Source organism: Rhinoraja longicauda, chromosome 3 (assembly GCF_053455715.1).
Source record: "Rhinoraja longicauda isolate Sanriku21f chromosome 3, sRhiLon1.1, whole genome shotgun sequence".
NCBI lineage: Eukaryota > Metazoa > Chordata > Chondrichthyes > Rajiformes > Arhynchobatidae > Rhinoraja > Rhinoraja longicauda.
The window spans coordinates 3,242,194-3,262,428 of record NC_135955.1 but is presented as its reverse complement, the minus strand read 5'-3'; the positions used below and the strand labels follow the sequence as shown (position 1 = coordinate 3,262,428).

Below are 20,235 nucleotides of genomic sequence, written 5' to 3'. Positions count from 1 at the left end.
AGGCCATGTCATTGGGTATTTTTTAAAGCGGAGGTAGATATAGTGGGTTCTTTATTAGTAAGGCCATCAAATATTACGGGGGAAAGAAAGGAGAATGGGGTTGAGAGGGAAAAGTAGACCAACCATGATTACCTGGTTGAGCAGACTCAGGGGGGCAAATGGTCTAATCCTGCTCCAATGTTTAATTTAGGGATACAGCATGGAAACAGGCCCTTCGGCCCACCGAGTCCGCACTGACCAGTGATCATCCATACACTAGTTCTATCCCACACACTCGGGATAATTTATAAAAGCCAATTAATTTACAAATCTGCACGACTTTGGGATGTGAGGGGAAACTGGAGCACTCAGAGAAACCCATGAGGTCATGGAGAGAATGTACAAACGCCATACAGACAGCACCCGTAGTCAGGATGGCACCCGGGTCTCTGGAGCAGTGAGGCAGCAACTCTGCCGCTGCACCACCTAGCCGCCCTTTTTTTGTTTAATCCACAGGACAAAACATGTCTTATTATGTCTGATTATTTCTTATGATCTTATGAACAGAGGGTATTATTTTTTTTTAGCAGAATGTTTAATGAGAACCGCAAAGAGTTTTGAAGACCCAACACTTACTTTAAATTTTTTCCTGAAGTCTTTCTCCTCTTTCTCTAACTTTTTGATTCTTTTTGGATCCGCATCGTCTTTTCTGCCTTTATTTGGCTCTGTTTTCAAACTGTTGAATAGGAAAAAAAGAACATGGCTTTAAGGGATTTGACCTTTAACTAAAATCAAAATCAAGGCAGGAGCTTTTCCCTTTGTTTTCTCCTCAGTATAGGGTTGCCAACTTTCTCACTCCCAAACAAGGGACAAGGTGACGTCACCGCCCCGAGTCCCACGTGACCTCACCCAGCCAGCCGGGAGGCAGGTTGCTACGCACCCTCTGTTAGGCGGCGCCTGGGCCTACACTATTCGGGACTATAGCGGCCCCCGGATTACAGTGTCTGTGCATGCAGTGTCCGGGCCTACATTGTCCAGGCATACAGTGTCCGGGCCTACAGTGTCCGGGCCTACAGTGTCCTGGCCTACATTGTCCGGGCCTACAGTGTCCGGGCCTACAGTGTCCGATTCCTATTAAATCTTTTTCCCTTCACCTTGAACCTATTTCTTCTAGTCCTAGATTCCCCTACTTTGGACAAGAGACTCTGTGCAACTACCCGATCTTTTCCTCTCATGATCTTATACACCTTTATAAGATCACCCTTCATTCTCCTGTGCTCCAAGGAATAGAGACCCAGCCTACTCAACCTCTCCCCAAAAGCTCAGACCCTCTAGTCCTGGCAACATCCTCGTAAATCTTCTCTGAACCCTTTCAAGCTTGACAATATCTTTCCTATAACATGGTGCCCTGAACTGAACACAAGACTCTAAATGCGGTCTCACCATCTACCCCATGGGTGACCCTCGGACTACCTTTGATCGGACTTTGCTGGCTTTACTTTGCACTAAATGTTATTCTGTTATCATGTATCTGTACACTGCGAATGGTTCGATTGTAATCATGCATTGTCTTTCCGCTGGCTGGTTGGCACGCTACAAAAGCACTAAACTGGACTGAACTGGGATTTTGCTGTGCGCTCGCACTTGGCAGATGTGACAATAAAAGCACCTTTGAACCACTGAGGCAGCTTTGGGAGTTGTTCATCGCCGGGGCAGGGCAGACTTTACCTGAATTCGGGCGGCGGAGGTGGGAAAGCTTCCGTGCTAACATCGTCGTAGACGTCTTCCCCCCCTGGGAGAGAGGGCAAGAAGCAGACATCAGCAACGTCGAAACAAAACAACTGCAGCCGACAGCGAAAGATACTTCACCGCAGGAAAAGCCCCAGTCCCCAGCCACACACCAAAGCCTTTCACTGTACCTCGGCACACGTGACAATAAACCAAACTGAGGTACAGTCTGACAAACGCATGGCATTGAGCATGACACAGCCGGTTGACTTTGCAAAAGACCAATGTACTTGACCCTAAAGTCTACTCTTTTTCAGATTGGTTAATACTTTGATTATATATTTGTTTCTGGAATGCAGAACAGCACGACAAACCCACAAACCCGCGCTTCTTTTGGGTTGTGAGAGGAGACCAGAGAAAACCCCTCGGGCAGAACGTGCAAACCCCATACAGACAGCACCCCGTAGTCAGGATCTGACGCTGTGAGGCAGCAACTCTACCCATTGCGCCACCGTGCCGCCCTTAAATGTGTCTGGCGAGTTTGCTCTTACGAAAATGTGATTGCATCTGCTTCCCCCACCTCCGACAGAGCAGTGAAGACATCAGCCACTCTCTGTGTGAATCCTTTCCTCCCCCCCAGTCCCCACTAAAACCCCTTCAGCTGACCCTAAACACATACCTTCTTGATTTAAACGCCCCCACTGGCAATAGCTGTTATCCAGCAACCGAACCATCCTAAAGCAACTAGAGAGTGGTCCTGAGCTACCATCTACCTCATTGGAGACCCTCGGACTATCTTTGATCGGACTTCACCTTGCACTAAATGTTACCCCTTTATCCTGTATCTGTACACCGTGGAAGGGTCGATTGTAATCACGTATAGACTTTCCGCTGACTGGTTAGCACGCACAACTTTTCACTCTACCTTGGTACAAGTGACAATAAACTAAACGGAACTAAACGAAGGACACAGTTTAAACACTGTGGGAAAAGGTGAAGTCAGGAGACCACGTGGCAGTTTTTTTTATTGTTATAGAGAATTAGCACTTCAAATTCCTGGGCGTTCCTATCTTGGACAATCTGTCCAGGGCCCAACACAGGGATGTTCAGCTTAGTTTACAATGCAATACAATACACTACAATACACTACAATACACTACAACACACTACAACACACTACAACACACTACAACACACTGCAACACAATACAATATACTACAATGCACTACAATACACTACAACACACTACAACACACTACAACACACTACAACACACTACAACACAATACAATATACTACAATGCACTACAATACACTATAATACACTACAATACACTACAATACACCACAATACACTACAATACACTACAACACACTACAATACACTACAATACACTACAATACAATGAACTACAATACACTACAATACAATACACTACAATGCACTACAATACACTACAACACACTACAACACACTACAACACACTACAACACACTACAATACACTACAATACACTACAATGCACTACAATACACTACAATACACTACAATACACTACAATACACCACAATACACTACAATACACTACAACACACTACAACACACTACAATACACTACAATACACTACAATACAATACACTGCAATACACTACAATACAATACACTACAATACACTACAATACACTACATCTGCACGTGGCGGCGCCTAACGGCAGCGGCTGACTAGCAGTCTGTCCGTCTTTTTTTTGTTGAGTGTCGGTGTTGGGATGATTTTTATATATATTTTTTTGGTTGTGTATGTGTGAGAGGGGGTGGTGGTGTGTGGGGGGTGGGTGTGGGGAACTTTTCTCTTCCTCACGGCGCGGGGTGCGGCTCGGCTGCGGGGCCTAACATCCCCCGGTGCGGCTCGGCCGCTGGACTTTACATCCCGGTGCGGCTTGGCCGCTGGACTTTACATCCCGGTGCGGCTTGGCCGCTGGACTTTACATCCCGGTGCGGCTTGGCCGCTGGACTTACATCGCCCGGTGCAGCTCGGCTGCGGGGCTTAACACCGCCCGGTGCAACTCGGCTGCGGGACTTTACATCGCCCGGTGCAGCTCGGCTGCGGGGCTTAACACCGCCCGGTGCAGCTCGGCTGCGGGGCTTAACACCGCCCGGTGCAACTCGGCTGCGGGACTTAACATCGCCCGGTGCGGCTCGGCTGCGGGACTTTTCACCGCTGGTGCGGCTCGGCTGCGGGACTTAACACCGCCCGGTGCGGCTCGGCTGCTGGACTTTTCACCGCTGGTGCGGCTCGGCTGCGGGACTTAACACCGCCCGGTGCGGCTCGGCTGCTGGACGTTTCACCGCTGGTGCGGCTCGGCTGCGGGACTTAGCTGCGCAAGGCTTGGTCGCGGGCCTTTCATCGCCCGGTTCGGCCGCGAGACGTTTCAGCGCCCGGTGCGGGGACTGTGCGGGTCGGTCGGGGACGAGCTGTCTGTCCGTGGGCGTGGGGAAGAGAGGGGAAGTTTTGTTGCCTCCATCACAGTGAGGGGGTGTTTGGAGTCACTGTGATGGACGTTTGTGTTGGGGCTATGTGTCTTGTGTTCTTTTTTTTTTCTATGACTGCTATGTAGTTTCGTTCGGTACTTCGGTACCGAACGACAAATAAAGCTCTGTTATACTGTTATACAATACACTACAATACACTACAATACAATATATCTTTATTGTCATTGTACAGGGGTACAACGAGATTGGGAATGCGCCTCCCATAAGATGCAATAAATTAATTAGGTAGTCAGTATTAATTTAGACAACCGAGTGAAACAAAATTAGAAACAGTTTTAAAACAGAATAAAGTGCAAGTTGATCTGTGCCGGATCACTGTGCGATGTGACCATCTGGCTCAGCAGGACCGGTTCATAGCAGCTATGGCCCTGGGGATGAAGCTGTTCCTGAGTCTGGAGGTGCGGGTGTCGAAAGCCTTGTATCGTCTGCCCGATGGAAGGAGTTCGAACAGACTGTTGCAGGGGTGTGAAGAGTCTTTGTGAATGCTGGTGGCTTTTCTGAGGCATTGTGTGTTGTAACATAGAAACATAGAAAATAGGTGCAGGAGTAGGCCATTCTGCCCGTCGAGGCAGCACCGCCATTCAATATGATCATGGCTGATCATCCAAAATCAGTACCCCTTTCCGGCTTTTTCCCCATATCCCTTGATTCAATTAGCCCTAAGAGCAAACTCTAAATCTCTCTTGAAAACATCCAGAGAATTGGCCTCAACTGCCTTCTGTGGCAGAGAATTCCACAGATTCACAACTCTCTGGGTGAAAATGTTTTTCCTCATCTCAGTCCTAAATGGCCCTACCCCTTATTCTTAAATTGTGACCCCTGGTTCTGAACTCCCCCAACATCGGGAACATTTTTCCTGCATCTACCCTGTCCAATCCCCTAATATATGTTGTAGATGTCCTCCAAGGCATCTGAGAGATACTGCACGGAAATACTGCCCTTCAGCCCACCGAGTCTGCGCCGACCAGCGATCCCTGCACACTAACACTATTCTGCACACTAGGGATAGTTTACATTTATACCAAGCCAATTAACCTACCTGTACGTAGGGATGGAGGGACTGTCATATGGGATGGAGGGACTGTCATATGGGATGGAGGGACAGTCATATGAGGAAAGAGTGGAAAGACTAGGCTTGTATTCACTGGAGTTTAGAAGGATGAGAGGGGATCTTATAAAGACATATAAAATCATAAAAGACTAGACAAGCTAGATGCAGGAAAAATGTTCCCAATGTTGAGGGAGTCCAGAACCAGGGGCTACAGTCCAAGAATAAAGGGGAGGCCATTTAAAATTGAGGTGAGAAGGAACCTTTTCACCCAGAGTTGTGAATTTGTGGAATTCTCTGCCGCAGAAGGCAGTGGAGGCCAATTCACTGGATGAATTTGAAAGAGAGTTAGATAGAGCTCTGGGGGGTAGTGGAATCAAGGGATATTGGGAAAAGGCAGGCACGGTTACTGATTGTGGATGATCACAATGAATGGTGGTGCTGGCTCGAAGTGCCAAATGGCCTCCTGCACCTATTTTCTATGTTTCTATGTCCTCGGAGAGTGGGAGGAAACCGAAGATCTCAGAGAAAACCCACACAGGTCACGGGCAGAACGTGCAAACTCTGTACAGACAGCACCCGTAGTCGGGATTGAACTTGGGTCTCTGGTGCTGTGAGGCAGCAACTCTACCGCTACACCGCCGTGCCACCCTAAGTGTGGTCTACTACCTTACACTCTGAGAACTTAGTAAGACTATGCAGTGTGTGTGTGGTGGGATTGTCACTGAACTGCGGGCAAGCAAAGAATATAGTTGGATCGGAGCACGTGTGATCGTGAAGTCGGTGCGGAAGTGTATCGCAGTACAAAAATCACAACTAAAACACAACAGCAGCATTTTGGAAATCCCCTTACCTGCAATATCTGATGATGGAGGGATGGACCTTCGGAGATTAAAAAAAAAGAGAGAAATTTACTCCATAGCAAGGAGAGATTTAGCGGTGACCTGAATCCTCGGGGAATGAGTGAGAGTTAAAAGTAATCGACTGACAACGTTAGACGCTGATGAGGGCAAGACAAGAATCAAAATGTTAGTGGAACAGACATGGAAGCTTCATACAAACCCAGTCAGACGTGGTCATTGCAAAGTAACTCAGAGATTCAAAAAAAAAGTAGACACAAAGTGCTGGAGTAACTCAGCGGGTCAGGCAGCATCTCTGGAGAACACGGATAGGTGACGTTTCACAGAGTGCTGGAGTAACTCAGCGGGTCAGGCAGCATCTCTGGAGAACATGGATAGGTGACGTTTCACAGAGTGCTGGAGTAACTCAGCGGATCAGCCAGCATCTCTGGAGAACATGGATTGGTGACATATCGGGTTGGGACCTTTAGATTCTCCACTTTTCTACATAACCTCCCCCCACCTCTCCCTTTTCCCCCCCAGATACCTCCCCTTTCCCTAACCCCCATCCCCTATGCCCCACCTGGACTCGCACTGATTTCTCCCCTTCATTTTCTCCTTCTACCACCATTCCTTCCTCTGGCTTCACAATTCCCAACTCCACAATCCTTTTGTCTCACACCTCCTGTCCTTTCATCTCTGGCCTTTGTCCAACCATCTGCCTATTGAATACCCCCCCCCCCCTCACCTGTATCCACCTATTACCTTGACATCTCCCCTCCTCTCTTCCAGCTTTCTTTCCCCGCCCTACAATATGAAAAAGGATCCCGACCCTATACCCTGTTTCCAGAAATGGCTGAGATGGGGAAGTTTGCCGAAGGTGTACAAATTCATGAGGGGAATAGATCGGGGAAGCACACAGAGTAGGGTTGCCAACTCCCCGTATCACCCGGGACATCCCGTATTTTAGGATAAATTGGTTTGTCCCGTATGGGACCACCCTTGTCCCGTATTAGGCTCGGGGGGCGCTGTAGGCCCAGACACTATGGGCCCGGCCACTGTAGGCCCTTTCTCTGTGGGCCCGGACACTGCAGGCCCGGACACTGTAAGCCCGGCCACTGTAGGCCTGGTCACTGTAGGCCCTTTCTCTGTAGGCCCGGACACTGTAGGTCCGGACAGTGTAAGCCTGACTCACTGAGTTACTCCAGAACTCTATGAATCGTCAGCTATCCATGTTCTCCAGTGATCCTGCCTGACCCGCTGAGTTACTCTGTGAAACGTCACCTATCCATGTTCTCCAGAGATGCTGCCTGACCCGCTGAGTTACTCCGGCACTCTGTGAAATGTCACCTATCCATGTTCTCCAGAGATCCTGCCTGACCCGCTGAGTTCCTCCAGCACTCTGTGTCTTTTTTCTTTGTACTCCAGCATCTGCGGTTCCTTGTGTCCACAACAACCTTGGTAGTCTTCACTCATTGAAAAAGATTTTGATTGGGTTAGAAACATTGGCACATGGAGTCAGGACTGTTGCTAATCAAAGGATCAGTGTGAGGCTTGTGGCCGTGCAGGCAGTTAGCAAGGACAGCCTCCGACATATTAGTACCAGATGGCGTTATTAGTAGGCCAATAGGTGGTCCGGCCATTGTGCGTATCTTACGGCAGACAGCGCTCGCTGTTCTTGCCCTGAGCGTCACCGTCCTCCTTCTCTCTCGCCTTTCCCTCCTTGGCATCCGCCTCCATCTTCTTCCTCTTCAGCCAGGACCAGGAGCCCAGCTTTGACGCGTCCTGTGCAGCAGGGCTTCAAAGTAGGCACGCCGTTAAAACCCGTATGTCACAACTCCTGGTGCCTCACTGCCAGCCCAGAACCACTTGTTCCAAACCGCTCCCATGGCACTGAGGATGGACCCAAAAATGGTGGAGTAGCCCGGCGGGACAGGCAGCATCCGCCACTGTTCCAGGTGTGGACTCGTTGCCACCTTCCCCTCAGTCAACAATGATCTATTCTACATTTTCCTTGATCTCCATCCCCTTTGATCTCTCATTTTCACACTTTACCCTTCTATCGTTTTCCATTTCCCTTAAAATATCCACTGACTTGGCCTCCACAGCTGTCTGTGGCAAAGAATTCCACAGATTCACCCCCTTCTGACTAAAGAAATTCCTCCTCATCACCTTACTGGAGGAACGTCCTTTTATTCTGAGGCTATGCCCTCTGGTCCTGGACTCTCCCACTAGTGGAAACATCCTCTCTGCATCCACTCTATCCAGGGCTTTCACTATTTGGTACGTTTCAATGAGGTCCCCCTCATCCTTCTAAACTCCAGCGAGTACAGCGAGTGGGGGGGCTGGAGGGGGGGGGGGGGGGGGGGTTACTAAATCAACCCCCCGGCCTCTCACTGCGCTCCAGTGTGTATCTAGTGCCTCTGACCAGAATGCATTCAAGAGAGAGCTAGATAGAGCTCTTAAGGATAGCGGAGTCAGGGGGTATGGGGAGAAGGCAGGAACGGGGTACTGACTCAGAATGATCAGCCATGATCACATTGAATGGCGGTGCTGGCTCGAAGGGCCGAACGGCCTACTCCTGCACCTATTGTCTATTGTCTATTGTCTAAGACCATGGCTTAGGCCCCACCATAGGGTTGCCAACTTTCTCACTCCCAAATAAGGAACAAAAGGTGATGTCACCGCCCTGCGCCCCACATCACCTCATCCAGCCAGCGGCCACGTGCTCCTACTCCACCAATGGCGGCCGCCCGGGCCGGGAGGCAGGTTGCTACGCAACCTCTGGTAGGTGGCGCCCGGGCCTCTGGGCCTACACTGTCTGGGCCTACACTTTCCAGGTCGACGGTGGCCCCTGGGCCTACAGTGTCTGTTGCCTATAGTGTCCGGGCCTACAATGTCCGTGCCTACAGTGTCCGGGCCTCCAGCGCCCCCCCACCACCACCCACCCCATCACTGGGCACTTACCTCACATCGTCAGGAATTTCGTCGACATCGTCATAGATCTCTTCACTGCTGGGAGGGGGAGGAAAGAGCCCTGTGGGGGGGGGGGGGAGGAAGAGGAACAGAGAGAGACACCAGACAGTCAGGTCCTCACTACCCAGCGACAACCATGAGCATTCCTCAATGAAGGAGGGTCCCGACCCAGAGCGTCGCCTGTCCATTTCCCTCCACAGACCCTGCCTGACCCGCTCAGTTCCCCCACCAACAGTGGCGCAGCGGGTAGAGTCGCTGCCTCGCAGCGCCAGACACCCGGGTTCGATCCTGACCTCGGATGCTGTCTGTCTGTGCGTGTGGACTTTGTATGTTCTCCCTGTGACTGCGTGGGTTTCCTCCGGGTGCTCCGGTTTCCTCCCACATCCCAAAGACGTGCGGGTTTGTAGGTTAATCGCCCCCTGGTGTGTAGGGAGTGGATGAGAAAGTGGGATAACATAAAACTGGCGTGAACGGGCGATCGATGGTCGGCGTGGACTCGGTGAGCCGAAGGCCCTGTTTCCATGCTGTATCTTTCAATGGTTCAATGATTTGTGTTTTCAGTTTAGAGATACTCGGAAACAGGCCCTTCGGCCCACCCAGCCCGTGCTGACCATCGATCACCCGTTCACGCTAGTTCTGTGTTGTCCCACTTTCCCATCCACTCCCTGCACACTCGCGGGTAATTGACAGAGGGCCGATTAACCAACAAACCTGCACATCTTTGGGATGTGGGAGGAAACCGGAGGAAATCCACGCGGTCACAGGGAGAACCTGCACGCACGCAGTCAGCGCCCGAGGTCAGGATCGAACCCGGGTCTCTGCGCCGTGAGGCAGCGGCTCTACCCACTGCACAACTGTGCGGCCCAAAGGGAAAATTTGCTTCAATGGAGTCCGGATGGGGAACAGAGGTGAGTTGGGGATTTGGGACAATGCCTGACCTGTTGGTTCGAGTTCATAGAGTCATAGGCTAACACAGCGTGGAAACAGGCCCTTTGGTCCAACTTGCCCACACAGACCAACATGTCCCATCTGCACTAGACCCACCTGCTTGCGTTTGGTCCATGTCCCTCCAAACCTATCCATCTACCTGTCTAACTGTTGCTTAAACGTTGGGATAGTCCCTGCCTCAACTGCCTCCTCTAGCAGCTCGTTCCATACACCCACAACTCTTTGTGTGAAAAGGTTACAATAGACAATAGGTGCAGGGGAGGAGGCCATTCAGCCCTTCGAGCCAGCACCGCCATTCAATGTGATCATGGCTGAGCATTCCCAATCAGTACCCCGTTCCTGCCTTCTCCCCATACCCCCTGACTCCGCCATCCTTAAGAGCTCTATCTAGGGCTCTCTTGAATGCATTCAGAGAATTGGCCTCCACTGCTTTCTGAGGCAGAGAATTCCACAGATTCACAACACTCTGACTGAAAAAGTTTTTCCTCATCTCAGTTCTAAATGGCCTACCCCTTATTCTTAAACTGTGGCCCCTTGTTCTGGACTCCCCCAACATTGGGAACATGTTTCCTGCGTCTAACGTGTACAACCCCTTAATAATCTTATACGTTTCGATAAGATCTCCTCTCATCCTTCTCAGGGTTCCCATTAAATCTTTTCCCCTTCACCTTAAACCTATGTCCTCTGGTCCTCGGTTCCCATACGCTGGGCAAGAGACTCTGTGCGTCTATCCGATCTACTCCTCACAAGGTTTTGTACACTTGGCTGAGGGAAACGTCACGGAGCTGAGGAGCAGGGGGAAATGGATCTAAGTATGTAAGAATGGCTTAAGTGGTACTTACCGCCAATACCTCCGCTGTTGTTCCCCCCACCTCTGAGAAAGCAATGGAAAGAAGGCGCAAATTAGCAACAGTCTGAAACGGCAGAAATCTGGCATGTTGCTGGTCTTAGTGGGCAGTGGAGGAAGCTTTAGACTTTAGGCTTTGGAGATCGAGCGCGGAAACAGGCCCTTCGGCCCACCGGGTTCGTGCCGACCAGCGATCACCAGCACTGGGGACAGTTTACAATGAACAGAGGTCAATTAAACTACAAACCTGCAGGTCTTTGGAGTGGGGGAGGAAACCGGGTCACAGGGAGAAATGCACAAACTCCGTACAGACAGCACCCGTGGTCAGGATTGAACTCGGGTTTCTGGCGCTGTGAGGCAGCAGCTCTACCCGCTGCGCCACCGTGCCGCCCTAAACGTCCGAGTCTAGTTTGTCAAGCTTATTGTCAAGAGGACAAGTACAGGTCAGAGACTCGTAGAGCTGTACCAGCACGGAAACAGGCCCTTGGGCCCACTTTCCCCATATTAACCATACTGGCCCAGTCCCTTTTGCCTGCATTTGGTCCATGTCCCTCTAAACCCTTCCTATCCATGTATCTGTCCAAATGTCCTTTAAAATTCCATAGCTTCCTCCGGCAGCTCGTTCCAGATACGGATTACCCTCTGAGTGGAAAAGTTGCCCCTGAGCTCCCTCTTAAATCTCCTCCCTCTCACCTTAAAACTGTTAAAACTTTTGTACTTAATATAATTGTACTTATTTGTTTTTGCATTTATTGCATATATGTTTTTACGCACCATCAGGATTGGCTATTTTTTAATTTCGTTGTACTCGTTGCAATGACAATAAATGAATATTATTATTATTATTATTATTATTATTATTAAGGCCGTGCCCTCTAGTTTTAGAATCCTCTACCCTGTGGAGATAGACTGTGAGCGTTCACTTTATCCATGCCCCTCGTGGCCTTGTACACCTCAATGAGGTCACCCCTCAGCCTCTCACACTCCAAAGGAAAAGAAGTCTCAGCCTGTCCAACCTCCCCCTGTAACTCGAGCCCGCAAGCCCTGGTAACGTGCTGGTGAATCCCCTCTACCCCCACCCTCACCAACTGAATGACATCTTCCCTGCAGCTGGGTGATCAGAATGAAGTTCTCTTTCACATTCAAAGAAAGGTATTGCAGCATAGATTAGATTCTGGACCAGAATCCCTGGTCTGTGAGAAGCCCATTTGCTGCCCACCCTACCCATCCTGATTATAACCAGAGGTAGACACAAAATGCTGGAGTAACTCAGCGGGACGGGCAGCATCTCTGGAGAGAAGGAATGGGTGACGTTTTGGTCCGAGACGCTTCTTCAGACTTAACAAAGGTCTCAACCCAAAATATCATCCATTCCTTCTCTCCAGAGATGCTGCCTGTCCCGTTGAGTTACTCCAACATTTTGTGTCTACCTTCGGTGTAAACCAGCATATGCGGTTCCTTCCTACTGATTATAACCAAGGCAGGCAGGTGAACGCTGGGGACGTTTGGGACTGGTGGGGCCTTTCTAGTAACAAGCAGACTGAGGCACAAGAACAGTACCGGGTGGCACGGTGGCGCAGTGGTAGAGTTGCTGCCTTACAATTCTTACAGCGCCAGAGACCCGGGTTCGATCCTGACTACGGGTGCTGTCGAAACATATAAGATTATCAAGGGGTTGGACACGTTAGAAGCAGGAAACATGTTTCCAATGTTGGGGGAGTCCAGAACCAGGGGCCACAGTTTAAGAATAAGGGGTAGGCCATTTAGAACGGAGATGAGGAAAAACTTTTTCCTCTTCACATTCAGAGAATTGTGAATCTGTGGAATTCTCTGCCTCAGAAGGCAGTGGAGGCCAATTCTCTGGATGCATTCAAGAGAGAGCTAGATAGAGCTCTTAAGGATAGCGGAGTCAGGGGGTATGGGGAGAAGGCAGGAACGGGGTACTGATTGAGAATGATCAGCCACGATCACATTGAATGGCGGTGCTGGCTCGAAGGGCCGAATGCCCTACTCCTGCACCTATTCATCATCATCATCATATATATACAGCCGGAAACAGGCCTTTTCGGCCCTCCAAGTCCGTGCCGCCCAGTGATCCCCACACATTACCACTATCCTACACCCACTAGGGACAATTTTTTACATCTACCCAGCCAATTAACCTACATACCTGTACGTCTTTGGAGTGTGGGAGGAAACCGAAGATCTCGGATGCCTATTGTCTATTGAAATTATTCACATTTTAACGTTTAAATCAATCTCCTATCTGTGGGGGGAATGGACAGATGATGTTTCAGTCTGTAGAAGGGTCCCGACCTGAAATGCCACCTGTCCATTATCTCCATAGACGCTGCTCCCCAGGGTGGAGATGTCAAAGACTAGAGGACACGGCTTCAAGGCGAGAGGGGCAGAGTTTAAAAGAGATGTGGGAGGCACACCGACCAACATGCCCCATCTACACTAGTCCCACCTGCCCACACCGACCAACATGCCCCATCTACACTAGTCCCACCCGCCCACACCGACCAACATGCCCCATCTACACTAGTCCCACCTGCCCACACCGGCCAACATGCCCCATCTACACTAGTCCCACCTGCCCACACCGACCAACATGCCCCATCTACACTAGTCCCACCTGCCCACACCGACCAACATGCCCCATCTACACTAGTCCCACCCGCCCGCACAGACCAACATGCCCCATCTACACTAGTCCCACCTGCCCACACCGGCCAACATGCCCCATCTACACTAGTCCCACCTGCCCACACCGACCAACATGCCCCATCTACACTAGTCCCACCCGCCCACACCGACCAACATGCCCCATCTACACTAGTCCCACCCGCCCACACCGGCCAACATGCCCCATCTACACTAGTCCCACCCGCCCACACCGGCCAACACGCCCCATCTACACTAGTCCCACCTGCCCACACCGACCAACATGCCCCATCTACACTAGTCCCACCTGCCCACACCGGCCAACATGCCCCATCTACACTAGTCCCACCCGCCCACACCGACCAACATGCCCCATCTACACTAGTCCCACCTGCCCACACCGACCAACATGCCCCATCTACACTAGTCCCACCCGCCCACACAGACCAACATGACCCATCTACACTAGTCCCACCTGCCCACACCGACCAACATGCCCCATCTACACAGAGAGCGGTGGGTGCCTGGAACGTGCTGGTGGTGGAGGCAGATGTGATTTTTGGATAGGCACGTGGATATTCAGGGATTGGACGGATATGGGTGCAGGTAGATAAGTGTTGGTCTTGACATCATGTTCGGCACAGACATTGTGGGCCGATGGGACCGTTCCGTGCTGTACTGTTCTGCAGAATGTACAAGCAAGGAACTGCAGATGCTGGTTTATACCAAAGATAGACACAGAGAGTGCTGGAGTAACTCAACGTGACAGGCAGCATCTCTGGAGAAAAGGGATAGCTGACGTGTTGGGTAAGAACCCTTCTTCAGACTTGTTCCTTGTTGCAGTTCCTTGTTTCTTCAGACTGAAAGTTAGAGGCGGGAACTTGAGGGGAGAAAAGGCCAGAGCAGATACAGATTTAAATCCAAAAACAAAAACATTTATTTCTCCTCTCCGGAGATGCTGTGTTACTCTGGCACTTTGTGTCAAACTTTGGCACTGCCCGATGTTCTGGACACTGCCTGACTCGCTGAGTTCCTCCAGCACTTGGTGCTTTAGGTCATGTGATAGGAGAAGAATTAGGCCATTCGGCCCATCGTCTACTCCGCCATTCAATCATGGCTGATCTATCTCTCCCTCCTAACCCCATTCTCCTGGCTTCTCCCCATAACCCCTGACACCCGTACTAATCAAGAATCTATCTATCTCTGCTTTATAAATATCCACTGACTTGACCTCCACAGCCTTCTGCGGCAATGAATTCCACAGATTCACCACCCTCTGACTAAAGAAATTCCTCCTCATCTCCTTCCTAAAGGAACGTCCTTTAATTCTGAGGCTGTGCCCTCTGGTCCTAGACTCTCCCACTAGTGGAAACATCCTCTCCCACATCCACTCTATCCAAGTCTTTCGCTATTCGGTACGTTTCAATGAGGTCCCCCCTCATCCTTCTAAACTCCCAGGGAGTACAGGCCCACTAATCGTACGCTAACCCACTCATTCCTGGGATCATTCTCGTAAACCTCCTCTGGACCCTCTCTCCAGAGCCAGCACATCCTTCCTCAGATATGGGGCCCAAAATTGCTCACAACACTCCAAATGCAGCCTGACCAGCGCCTTATAGAGCCTTGGCATCATAACCCTGTTTGTGTATTCTAGCCCTCAGGGGTTTCAGTGGCTGCAGTCCCTCACGTCTCCGAGGGTTTCCTTTGCTTCCTTACATGGTCACGTCGCTGGTCGGGGCAACGTCGTCGTAGAGTTCCTGATCCGGGGAGTGTCTGCCTCATGGCTTGAGAGGCGGCCGCCAATTCCTTCGGCTTGCCAATGGCGGCCTTCTTCTTGATCTCGTCATAGTTGATGTCCACGCAGGTGACCTTAATGTGACCGTCTGCAAAGGAGACGAGCAAGAGAGGGGAGAGATGAGAGGGTGAACTGTGCCTCTCTACCTGCCGGCCCCTTTGGCCCTTCAACGGTCAGAGCTTTTCCTCTCTCTCTCTCTCTCTCTCTCTCTCTCTCTCTCTCTCTCTCTCTCTCTCTCTCTCTCTCTCTCTCTCTCTCTCTCTCTCTCTCTCTCTCTCTCTCTCTCTCTCTCTCTCTCTCTCTCTCTCTCTCTCTCTCTCTCTCTCTCTCTCTCTCTCTCTCTCTCTCTCTCTCTCTCTCTCTCTCTCTCTCTCTCTCTCTCTCTCTCTCTCTCTCTCTCTCTCTCTCTCTCTCTCTCCCTCTCTCCCTCTCTCCCTCTCTCCCTCTCTCCTCTCTCCCTCCCTCCCTCCCTCCCTCCCTCCCTCCCTCCCTCCCTCCCTCCCTCCCTCCCTCCCTCCCTCCCTCCTCCCTCTCCCTCTCCCTCTCCCTCTCCCTCTCCTCTCTCCCTAGTTCTATTTTCACTGTCTTCCTGTAGTGCATATAATGGTAACAGTAACTTTAACAAACTGAGTAATGGTGTGATTCATGCCGTGCCATTTATTCATTGTCTTATCACTAGGTTCATTCCCGGAATGGCGGGACTGTCGTATGTTGAAAGGCTGGAGCAATTAGGCTTGTATACACTGGAATTTAGAAGGATGAGGGGGGATCTTATTGAAACATATAAGATAATTAGGGGATTGGACACATTAGAGGCAGGAAACATGTTCCCAATGTTGGGGGAGTCCAGAACAAGGGGCCACAGTTTAAGAATAAGGGGTAGGCCATTTAGAACGGAGATGAGGAAGAACTTTTTCAGTCAGAGAGTGGTGAAGGTGTGGAATTCTCTGCCTCAGAAGGCAGTGGAGGCCAGTTCGTTGGATGCTTTCAAGAGAGAGCTGGATAGAGCTCTTAAGGATAGCGGAGTGAGGGGGTATGGGGAGAAGGCAGGAACGGGGTACCGATTGAGAATGATCAGCCATGATCGCATTGAATGGCGGTGCTGGCTCGAAGGGCTGAATGGCCTCCTCCTGCACCTATTGTCTATTGTCTATTATCAGTCTCGTGAAGCATGTGTGCCTTTGCGCAGTGTACTTTTTGTAAAATAAAGAGGATCCACACTGGCAACTGCGTGTATTTGAAACCTGTGCTTTGTTTCTATCTACAGGACATTGCCATAATATCTTACAATGGCAAAGAGGATGGCGTAGAGTTTGTGAACTCAACCTTAAAATTCAATGCAGGACAGATTTGCAGTCTGCCGCCTTGTCATCTTCCCCTCAGCCAACAATGGACCATTGACCATTATCGCCTTGAGCATCACCTGCTTTGATCAGCCATGTTCACACCTTATCCTTCCATATCCCTCGTCTCCCTCTCCCCTGCCTCTCAGCCTGAAGAAGGGTCTCGACCCAAAACGTCGCCCATTCCTTCTCTCCAGAGACGCTGCCTGTCTCGCTGAGTTACTCCAGCATTTTGTGTCTGTCTTCTGTTTGAGTAAGGAAGTTGGGAGGTCATGTTGTGGTTATGTAAGACGTTGGTGAGGCCCATATGGGTGGCGCGGTGGCGCAGCGGTAGAGTTGCTGCCTTACAGCGCCAGAGACCCGGGTTCGATCCTGACAACGGGCGCTCGCTGTGACCGCGTGGGTTTCCTACCAGTGCTCTGGTGTCCTCCCACTTTCCAAAGAAGTGAAGGTGGGATGGGGGAAGAGGTGAAGGGGATGGGGGAGGGGTGAGGGGGAGAGGAGGAGGGGGTGCTGCACCAATGCAGGAGAGGTTTGGACCCAACGGGTCCACTTGGTCTAGTATATTACTAGAACTCTCATCTTGTACATTCGTATATCAGTTTGTGTGTTCCCGAAATAATTCCAAAACGGTACACGATAGCACAACAATTTTAGGCCCACCTTACTCGCCATTGGCCTGCGGTTCAAATGGTTGTTATATTTTAAAGGTTATTCACTTTTTAAACTTTAATAAATCCCTTTTCCACTTGCCCTGCCCGTCAGCCGCGCGCCTGCGCAGTAATACCTCCGTGTTCGACTTCACAATGGGAACCCAACGTGTAGTTGGGGCCCCTTTGATCTAATACTTACACAAGATGGCCGCCGGATCCGCACGTGCGCAGTTGGGGGAGGGTTGCCGCCCGGAAGGGGGACAGGACCCGCCCGAGTGACGGGAGTGGTGGCCAATGAGGGTGAGGAGAGCTCTCTTGCTGCTGGCTGCAGCGATGGCCGCCCAGGGCCGGGGTGAGTGGCTCCCTCTCCCCTTTCCTTTCTTCCCCCCTCGCCCGACCCCCGACCCCCGGCCCCCGGCCCTGGGGGAGTTTTAAGGGGGGTTGAGGGGGGATGGAGTGGGTGAGTGCCGTCAGTTGGGGGTGGGTTGCCAGGTTTCGCAGGAGAGGTTTGGACCCAATGGGTCTACACCCGTCTAGTACGATGTCACTGAGTCGTTTCAGGCTGGGAGTGGGATCACAATGTCGTTCAGTCTTGGATGGGGGGGGGTATAGAGAGAGGAGGGAGAAGGGAGCCATCACCTTTGAGCCCACTCTGTTCCTCAGGTAATCTCATGCCCATTCTAATCTTTGTCTGAGGGGAGACCTGATAGAAGTCTACAAAATCATGGGCGACGTAGATAGGGTAGACAGTCAGAACCTTTCTTCCAGGGCACAATTGTCAAACACCAGAGGGCACATCTTTAAGGTGAGAGGGGCAAGGTTTAATGGAGATGAGTGGGGCAAGTTTTATTTTACATAGAGGGTGGTGGGTGCCTTTGAACGAGCTGCCGGGGATAGTGGTGGAGGCAGATACGATATGTTATTTCTCGGTTTGAAAAAATATTTTCCTGTTATAATAATCGATGTCATTGGTTGACGGAATCAAGGGATGTGGGGAGAAAGCAGGAACAGGGTACTGATTGTGGATGATCAGCCATGATCATATTGTATGGCGGTACTGGCCCGAAGGGCCGAATGGCCTGCTCCTGCACCTATTTTCTTTGTTTCTATGTTTTTACTAGACCAAGTGGACCTGTTGGGCCCAAACCTCTCCTGCATTGGTGCAGCACCCTCTCACCCACCCTTTCAATGAAACTTCTTCCATTAGCACCAAAGGGACGACGGTGAGTAAGGTGGGCATAAAATTATCGCGCTACCATGTACCATTTTGGCTGTAGTTAAGGAACAAACAAACAAACAAACAAACAAACAAAAGTTTTAATATATAGATGATAGTGTGTATCTCAAATAGTTTGAGAGGCTTTTAATTAGGCACATGGATATGCAGGGAATGGAGGGATATGGATCATGTGCAGACGGAGGACATTAGTTGAAGTTGGCATCGTGTTCAGCACGGACATTGTGGGCCGAAGGGCCTGTTCCTGTGCTATACTATGTTTTATGTTCGATCTGCCTTTTCTCCACTCAGGGCTGACATTTCTAATTCTTCCTCTAGATGGACCCCTTGAGTGAAGAGCGAGTTCCAGATACCTCCTCTGGAATAGGCAATAGACAATAGGTGCAAGAGTAGGCCATTCGGCCCTTCGAGCCAGCACCGCAGACACTGACACTGACACATATAATGTACAACAGTACAGCACAGGAACAGGCCCTTCGGCCCACAATGTCCATGCCGAGCATGTTGTTCAGCTGGAAAGGTTGCTGATAAGATTTACGAGGATGTTGCCAGGACTCGAGGACCCGAGCAGTAGGGAGAGGTTGGGCAGGCTAGGACTTTATTCCCTGGAGACACAGGAGGATGAGGGGTGATCTTATAGAGGTGCACAAAATCATGAGAGGTATAGATTGGGTAGACGCACAGAGTATTTTACCCACAGTTGGGGAATCAAAAACCAGAGGATATAGGTTTGTGGTGAGGAGGAAAAGATTTAATAGGAACCTGAGGGGCAACCTTTTTACACAACGGCTGGTGGGTGTATGGAACGAGCTGCTGGAGGAGGTAGTTGAGGCAGGTACTATTGCAATGTTTAAGTAACAATTGGACAGGTACATGGATGGAACAGGTTTATGGGGATATGCTAAATGCAGGCAGGTGGGACAAGTGTAGTTGGGACATGTTGGGCGACGTGGGTAAATTGGGCCAAAGATCATGTTTCCGCGCTGAATGACTCTATGACCATGAACCTGTGAACTTAGCAAGGTGACCAAAACGGAACTCAATACTCCAAACGTGGCCACACCAACGTCTTGCACAACTACAAGAGGAGATCTTATCGAAACGTATAAGATTATTAAGGGGTTGGACACGTTAGAGGCAGGAAACATGTTCCCAATGTTGGGGGAGTCCAGAACAAGGGGCCACAGTTTAAGAATAAGGGGTAGGCCATTTAGAACTGAGATGAGGAAAAACTTTTTCAGTCAGAGAGTTGTGAACCTGTGGAATTCTCTGCCTCAGAAGGCAGTGAAGGCCAATTCTCTGAATGCATTCAAGAGAGAGCTAGATAGAGCTCTTAAGGATAGCGGAGTCAGGGGGTATGGGGAGAAGGCAGGAACGGGGTACTGATTGAGAATGATCAGCCATGATCACATTGAATGGCGGTGCTGGCTCGAAGGGCCGAATGGCCTCCTCCTGCACCTATTGTCTATTGTCTATTGTCTACAACATACCATAATATTACAAAAAGGAACTGCAGATGCTAGTTTATACTAAAGATAGACACAAAATGCAGCAGTAACTCAGGAAATGGATAGGGGACATTTCAGGTTGGGACCTTCAACCTGAAGAAGGGTTCTGACGCG

At 50.4% G+C, this 20,235-nt stretch overlaps 1 protein-coding gene across 1 annotated transcript in view; it reads right to left on the bottom strand.

The window, feature by feature from the left end:
• The window catches only part of LOC144611830 (FYN-binding protein 1-like), a 113,919-nt gene that overhangs the window by 10,477 nt on the left and 83,207 nt on the right, over positions 1–20,235 (bottom strand). Inside the window, 8 exon segments of the mRNA XM_078431120.1 lie at positions 616–715; positions 1,708–1,771; positions 6,162–6,190; positions 7,805–7,945; positions 9,115–9,184; positions 10,914–10,945; positions 15,302–15,351; positions 15,353–15,468. Coding sequence (XP_078287246.1) covers positions 616–715; positions 1,708–1,771; positions 6,162–6,190; positions 7,805–7,945; positions 9,115–9,184; positions 10,914–10,945; positions 15,302–15,351; positions 15,353–15,468 — 602 coding nt within the window.